The sequence below is a fragment of the Bison bison genome, unplaced genomic scaffold (assembly GCF_000754665.1).
Source record: "Bison bison bison isolate TAMUID 2011002044 unplaced genomic scaffold, Bison_UMD1.0 scf7180017864484, whole genome shotgun sequence".
NCBI lineage: Eukaryota > Metazoa > Chordata > Mammalia > Artiodactyla > Bovidae > Bison > Bison bison.
Window position 1 is genome coordinate 494,143 of NW_011495044.1, and position 7,907 is coordinate 502,049.

The 7,907-nt window shown below is 50.3% G+C and overlaps 2 protein-coding genes across 2 annotated transcripts in view; one reads left to right on the forward strand and one right to left on the reverse strand.

Annotated features, from left to right (window-relative positions):
• The window catches only part of RRBP1 (ribosome binding protein 1), a 51,256-nt gene extending 49,998 nt beyond the window's left edge, over positions 1–1,258 (forward strand). The window contains exons 24-25 of the mRNA XM_010862792.1: positions 302–454; positions 719–1,258. Of these exons, the coding sequence (XP_010861094.1) occupies positions 302–454; positions 719–754 (189 nt within the window). The 3' untranslated portion in view covers positions 755–1,258. The remainder of the gene's footprint in view (positions 1–301; positions 455–718) is intronic.
• A 3,840-nt stretch (positions 1,259–5,098) lies between these two features.
• DSTN (destrin (actin depolymerizing factor)) lies at positions 5,099–6,720 on the reverse strand. The gene has a single exon (XM_010862588.1). It carries the CDS (start codon positions 6,636–6,638, stop codon positions 6,192–6,194), a length of 447 nt encoding a protein of 148 aa, XP_010860890.1. The 5' UTR covers positions 6,639–6,720; the 3' UTR covers positions 5,099–6,191.
• Between the last annotated feature and the right edge of the window lie 1,187 nt (positions 6,721–7,907).

The window sequence follows — 7,907 nt, forward strand, 5'->3', positions numbered from 1 at the left end:
CCCGCTCCCTGTTGTCCCTGGAGGCCCCTTGGGCACAGTCCACCCTAGTTTAGGGGAAGGTGAGGTGGGGGAGTATTCCTGAGCCTCCAGTATCACAGACAACTGGATCAAGTAGAACTTAAGGCCAGTGCTCAGCAGCCAGTACGTGACCTCAGGGGCTACAGCTTCGAACAGCCCTGTAGAGACACTCCTGATTGTGGCCAGGAGACCGTGTCCTCCTGGGCCTGGTGTGATCCCACAGGCACAGCCAGGGGGCCCGTCCTGCTGCATGTCATGTGTAGGCTGATCCCCTTCAACCCTCCAACCGCAGGAGAGGCTAGAGAAAGAGAAGAAGTTAACTGGTGACCTGGGACGTGCGGCCACCAAGCTGCAGGAGCTTTTGAAGACGACCCAGGAGCAGCTGGCAAAAGAGAAGGACACGGTGCAGAAGCTGCAGGAGCGGCTGGACAGACCAGTGAGCGCTGACCCCGAGGGGCAGGGGGTAGGGGTGCACAGGACCCTGGGGAAGGCCAGCAAGGAGGAGATGTGGACTCGGGGGCTGGAGGGGTGAGAATAGAGATTCCTGAAAGCTGACCTTGGACCCCTGCCAAGCCCTCGGTGTCTCCTCCAGCCCCAGGCCACTCTGGTGTTGGGCTGCAGGCCGTAGTTAGGGTGGGTTAGGAGCCGGGGTGAGTGCGCCCCCGCCGGCCAGCTTCTCCCCTTCACCCTCTGTCCACAGGAGGACGGCAGCTCAAAGGAAGGCACTTCTGTCTGAGTCTCCTGCAGAAAATGAAATTACTGTTCAACTTACCAAAATGCCTTACACATTCCTTACAAATAAACCAACCGACACAGCGTTATCCGGGCCCAACTTCAGTAGCTCTGAGAAGCCATAAAGACAAGAGTTTCTTAGCACCAGAAGTAGATCTTCCAGACCCAGTTTGTACAAGAAGAACCTTTGTCACATTCGAGAAACACTATCGCCCTGGCCCGGCCCTGGACCACCAGCCAGCAGACGCCAAAGCCCTCGTCAGCCGTGCGACAGACCCAGGGCTTGTTCTGGGAGGCGGGCCTGGGGTCTGTATGTCAGTCAGTGCAATTGTGTCTTTTGCGGGGTTGGGGGTCGGGTGGTTCTAGAGCTGAGTCCCTAAGGCTGCAGAGCAGACTGGAAGGTCACAGCCAGCGAGGCAGCAGCCCCAGTCCCTGGAAGATGCTGCCCCCAGAACCGACGCGTGACTCCTGGGTGTTAATGCCATTAAAACCCGCGTGTCGCCCGGCACTCTGGTCTTGTCCCATCTTCCTTGGGGGCTCCTTCCAGGAGAAAATGAGTGTGGTTTCTGGTCCCCCAGTGCCCACTGGGCAGGGTGAGGGAGCAGGGCCTGAGATACCTGGTGGCCTGATGGATGCACGGACTGGTCCCCACCCTGAGGAGCAGGGCTGCGGATGGCCCAGGCCATAGTGTGAAGTGAGTTCCAGGAGTGAACAAGGGACTCCCTATCCTTCTGGCTGGACCCGGGCAAACATCCACTCCTCAGGAGGGCTGGAGACGGCATCCAGCTTAACTTGCCACGATCCTTGGACCCTCATGTTTTCGGGGATCTGAGTCTGGTCAAGAGGTGAGTTGGGGGCTTCGTAAGGAACCTGGAGTTTAAGCCAAAAGTGGATTTAGAGGCAGGGTCATGGGAGTGGTTGCATCAACCCAGAAACAGAAGCTGAACTGAAGCAGCCCCCAGGGGTCTCTGTGGTACTTCCAGCTCAGTCCCAAGACTCAGAAGCCTGGGAGAGGGGTCTGATGGGCTGAGTGTGGCTGGGGGAAGACAAGCACCTGGATGGCAGGTGCACCCAGATGGGAGGGGGGTCTCACCCCTGCCTGAGAGCCTCGGCATCCCACACCTCCAGGCTGGGTTTGACTCCCTCCAGGGTGGTTGTCACCAGCACCTCAAGACCTCAGGGAGGGAAGGTTCCTCTAGCTGCCTTGGGCCACATACACAAGTAGCGGCCAGGGGCTGGGCAGTGCTGACCTCAGGCTGCATGACCAAAACCAGGTGCTGGCTTGCAGGGGGCACTAGGTCTGTGGGCCACCTGACTGCTGAGTGGCCTTAGGTGTGGTGACTGTGTTGGGATCATGGTGTTGGAAATTCTGGGATGGTTCCCCAGAGACAGAGCAGGACCTGGAGTTTGCCGGGAGGGAGGAGGGGTCAGGGCCGAGGGGACAGGGTGCAGAAAAATGGGATGAGGGGCCAGGGTGGGTGAGAGGGCCCCGTGGAGCTGGGTCATGAAGGCAAGGGGTCTGAATGGGCAGGGCACCGGAGCCACTTAGGTTTCCCAGGAAGGGAGATGAGACCTACCTGTTCCAGACCCCTGCCGGCGGCTTAAGTGGAGAAAGGAACCCCAAGGGCCGGGGGACACAGGCCAAGGGTTCTGGCCAGAAGCCTCAGCGGGAAAAAGTGACTGATGATGCCTGTCAGGCCACAGGCTCGGTTCTCATGTGACATCTCAAGTGCTCGTGGAAGGGGCACCTCCCCCATCCTGCAATGAACCCCCAGGGAGTGGGAGCAGCTCACCTGGTGAAAGGCGGCCTCTAATACCTGCTGAAGTCTGGAGGCCTGGGGCCTTGCCTTGGCTGGAAGGGAGGCTTGTGACTGTGGAAGCCGTGACCAGCAGCCCCTCACCCCACACCCCTGTGAGCTCCTAACTCCGGGCAGGGCTCACGACTCATCCACATACAGGAACCTTCACCCAAGGGCAGTGGTTCAGGGCCATTTTCTGGTGAACAGCCGCCCTTATGTCCTGTACCAGGTCACCCGCAGGACCTCCTTCAGGTCCTCAATAGTCTGCTTTTCCACTAAGCTCCCCTCCCCCACCACGCGGCTGAAAAGCTGGGGACCCTTGGGCAGGGCTCCCCAGGTGGCTCAGATGGTAAAGATTCTGCCTGCAACGGGTGAGACCCAGGTTCAATCCCTGGATCGAGAAAATCCCCTGGAGAAGGGAATGGCAACCCACTCCAGTATTCTTGCCTGGAGAATCCCATGGACAGAGGAGCCTGGCAGGCTACATACAACCTGTGGCGTTGGCAAAGAGCTGGACATGACTGAGTGACTAAACTTAAGCTAAAGGAACGGGGTCACCTCTGGGGAAGGAAGGCTCAAAAGACCCTAGGGGTGCCAAGCTGCTGCCTGTGGGCTCCATCCTCAGACCACCTGGAGGGCTCCAGCATCCATGTCTGGGGATGGGCAGGGTGAGGGCCTCCACACCTGCCAACCACTGGCCCAGCAGCCAGAGGCCTGGCAGCAGCAGCTCCCGGCCAGCAGGGGGAGCCTGCAGACCTTGCTGTCCAGGGGCCAGGTCCAACCTCAGGCTCAAGAAGATGGGGGAGGCGGTCAGGGGTAGATGGGGGCGTGGAGAGGCAGCCACCTACCCCAGACCCCAGGTGACAGAAGAGCTGGGAGCTCTGAAAACATCCAAGTTCAGAGGCTCCCGGGGTTGACCTGAAGCTCAGGGTCTCGCTGCCCATTAGCAGCCCCTCTAGACCTGGAAGCCCCATTGCAGCTTTTTGGACTACCTCTGGTCACCTGCGTGGGAGGGTCAATAAAATGCACAACCCCTGGGATGCCTGGCCTTCAGGCAGTGAAACCACCAGACATGCTCCACAAATGCCTAATAGGACACAGAGCCCAAAAGAAGAGTTGGTTTCCTTCCAGCCTCAAATGGAACAAAACCTAACTCAGAATTCCAGATTTTACAAATAAATAACTCACCAGGGGTGTGATGGGAATAGCTTGGCGGGGTGGGGGGAGAGACCCGAGTGCTGTATAACCTTGGACAAGTTACTTTACCTCTCTGGACTGGCTGAGGCCCTGGCTCAGTAAGTCCCCTTTCAGTGCCCCTCCCCAACCATGTAGTGACCGTTCTTCCAGCCCCAGCCCAGCTAGAACTTGGTCTGGAGATGGCTTCCACATTTTGAAAATACCCCAAATCGTGACCAATCAACATGTCTGTCCTCAGGCCCATTTAGGCTCTGAGAGTCCAAGGACGAGCTGGTAAAGAGTGGAAGTCACACAGGTGTGTGTGGACCAGCTGTACTCTGAGGGGAGAGGGGCTCTAGGAAAGGAACCCACTCGACCAAGCCCCATCTTTCCACCCGTCACTGTGTTCATGGTTTTCTCTGAGATTAATATTCTCGGAATAACTAACTTCACAGCCCACCTCTAAATGTCTGTTAGCTCTAAAAGTCAGTGGTGGTATCTGCTGCCACTGCCTCGGGGCAGAAGAGCAGTCGTTCAATGAACCCTGAGTCAGCTTTCCACCCACTCTTCTGCAATGTGTGAGCACCTGTCAAAGTGTAAATGTGCTGGAAGCAGACAATACCTGCAGTTGTATTCCTCACCAGGGTCAGCTGAGGTCCAAGACTCTCATTTTGCAACAGTTACCTGTAGTGCTGGTGAGCGAGAATCTAGGGCCCCAACCTCAGGAATCTAGAAGCTCCTTGACAGAGAAGTGACTATTAGCATTTCCCAATTTCTGGAGCTGAGTGCCAGGAGCTATTTACATGTCACACCCCCGGGCACTGCTCAAAACCTTCCCCACAGCACCCCACACACATACCTGCACGGAGGCAGGTGCTCATACAAGCGGCTCCACACGTCACAAGGTGAAACCACAGAGAAGACTGTCTCCTGAACCTCCTGGCTCTGCCTCCGAGGCTGATTATTCACCAAGGCCGTCTGGGGCCTGCAGTGCTTCTCGGGCGCCTATCCATACAGTCACTGAGAGCACTGCTTTGCAGTAGAGAAATTTAGGATGAAAGAATGACAAGCAGCCTGTATGTCACCAGTAGCCAGCACCGTTTTCTAGATAATCTGGAAAGAAGTATTTTGATCAAAGCATAACCTTTTTTTGGCTCCCAAACAAGAGAAGAGATAACAGCCTGGCATTTAGATAAACATTTGGAATAAGAACGACTTCCAAATATATACCAACCTTTTCATTCAATCAGAGGAGGAAGGAGCCGTGATCTTAACTGTAACTGTCTGAAATAGCCAAGCCTCCCCACCTAACCACACATGTGGAAGGCAAAATCCTTTATTCCCAAGTCACGCATGAATAATTACACAGGAGAGAAGTTAAAAATGCTTCCTTTATTACACAAAGCCAGTACTGCTACTTCTAAATTCCACCGTTTGTGGGTCTCTAGGTGCTCAGTGTTATGCCTGTGATGTGAAGGACAGTCACTTCCAGGGTGCTCGGCGCGGCTTCCCGTGTCGTCCATCATGCCTGCTCCACACCGCATGTACAGCTGCAAGCTACTCTAGGAGAGGAAGTTCTCCCGGGCCCTAGAGTAAAAGTAACATTCTTCCATACTTTATCATACCAGAAGCAACAAAGTTCTGAAGGAGACATAATTAGTTAAAGACAGCACAGAGTCACAGTCTGTCAATACACCACCCTCACCGTTTTTCATTAACAAAGTGGGTTACGCTGGAGCCCAGGTCTGCTTTACAATTCGCTGTTATAAGATGGTGCACACTCTCCTGAATCCAGGGTGCAAGGCCACTCTCAGAACAGCCTCCCGACCAGTCCTGTGAGTGAGTGGCCCCAGGTTCACTAGTGGCTTTCTCTGCCAACTATGGGCTGCAACAGCGCCCTGCAAGGTCAGCACTGGTTCGAAGCCTACACCTTTCAAGGCAGTCTCTACCATGCATCCAGTAGAATCACCAAGTTAGGACTTTAGTGCTGTTACATGTTGTGAGGAGAACTACTTTCCATGATTCAGTTTAGCTCAACAGAATAAAGAAATTTGGGCCAAAATTACAACCAGATTATGACCAAATCTCTAAGCAAAAAAGAAAAAAGTAAATACCTGGTGAGGTTAACAAAGATGCAGTAATTCTCTTCATGTGGCCACCTACTGGTTTGTGAACTGCACTATTAAATATTAAAAATTACGAGCTTTAACAAAAATGTTTATAACAAGCCAACTCATCCAAACAGGCATTTGGCCAGTAAGAAGTTAATTTCACACCAATAAAGTTTTAGAGTGTAGATTTATTTAGGGCCATTTGCACATGTTCATAGAATAGTTTACCCCCACAAATGACAAGACAGCTCCCCTTCAGTGAGTCCCTAGCCTAAACATTATCTGCTTTACTTATACATAGCAAGAGGATAACATTAAACACAGAAGCTTTCGATTTGTGGCACCAGATGATGGTCTACACAGGGCATCCTTCAAAAGCTACAATTAGGGATCCACCTAGCTTTTCAGCAATACAAGCCCGATTGAGGTCTTCTGGCCCATTTGCTTGACACTCGTGTTTTATGCCTTGGAACTTCTTTTTGATGGCATCCTTGGAGCTCGCATAGATCATTTTACTCTTCAGAGGAGCTAGTTCTGGTGCCCACAGGAAAAACATCAACTCCTCTTTTCTGGATTCCTTTGTTTCAAAGCTTGCATCATACAGAGCATAGCGACAATCTTTTTCAGGAAGCATCCCCACAAAATGCTTGAAAGGATCGGTTATGGTGACACCAACATCTCCCACCAAGATCTCTTTGCCTTCCTCCACGATGATGCACTTTTTGTCTGCACTGAGACAGAAGATGACAGCCTTCTTTCTTTTCTTGATTTCCTCTGGCGTGGAGCACTTCCGAACTTTCATGTCATAAAAAATGCGACATACTTCATCGGCAACTTGCACTCCTGAGGCCTAGAGTGAGAAGAAAAGAACATCATAAAGGGGTACAACCTTTATCATGCCAAATAAAAAACACTATGACTTCTGGTTATAGACTGGTATGCACTTACATGTCATCTACTAGGAAGACTAGAAAATCTGAGCTGCAAACACTAATCGCAGTCATTAAACTTTAAAAAGATGACACGTACAAAGCCGTTCATCACATTACGTGGGAGTAAGGGAAGATGTGGCCACAGCGGCTCCTCTGACCCCAGAACCTGGAAGACAGAGCTTCCTGGGGTGGTAGGCTAGTTTCTTCTCACAGAGGTTGCTCAGAGCCCAGACTGTGGGGAGTTCTCTCTGCAGTTCAGGTGTTAACACCCCCTCCCAAATTCTTTTCATAATGAATAACAGATGGTCAGAGTAGCTGGGTTGGGAAAACTCCACTTCTACAGCATACCCTTTGCTAATATTTTAAAGGTTTTTGTTCTATTCACATGTCAAAATTATGATTAATATCCAGTAATGTATCAGTCACATACCTTTTAAAATTTCACTTAAAAAATCGCCAACTTTTAAATTAAAATTAGAATAAGTAAGATTGCTAGGAGACTAGACCTTAACTATTTACACCGCAAGTAAAGAAATATTTGTGTGATGTGATACAAGTATTAGCTAACTAACAGTGATAACTGTATTGCAATACATAAATGTATCAAAAACCAACACCCTGTAAACCCTAAGCTTACATGTTACATGTCAATTTTATCTTAATTAAAAGTAGATATTCACTGTTATAACAAAGAGGATAACTTAATTCAGGATTGTACTGACCAGAAGAAAACACACAACCTTTTATCATATAATATTTGCTATCCCTAAATGAAGAAGTGGTCACACAAGATGTTGGTAACAGAAGATCTAAAACTGGGTTTTGATCTTTTCATCTTAAGGAATGTGCTATTCTCATTAACTTTATTTACAATTTTTTATGCTTCATTAACTACTTTGGTTTGCATGTTAGCTTTTCTAAAACAAGAATTGTAAACTTAATGGAATTTAACTACTGAACAATACCAATTGTTAATGATACCCAAAATTAACATCAAGTTTTTAAGAAGTTAAAATGCATGTGAGATGAAAAAATAACCCGCACACTAGGAAAAAAATTTGCAAATGATACATCCAATAAGAAATTTGTATCTAGAATATAAAAAGAAACCTTATAACCACAGTTTAAAAAAAAAAAAA

Bases quoted from the DNA above. Each gene is read 5' to 3' on its own strand.
- DSTN (XM_010862588.1), bottom strand. From the start codon at position 6,638: ATGAAAGTTCGGAAGTGCTCCACGCCAGAGGAAATCAAGAAAAGAAAG.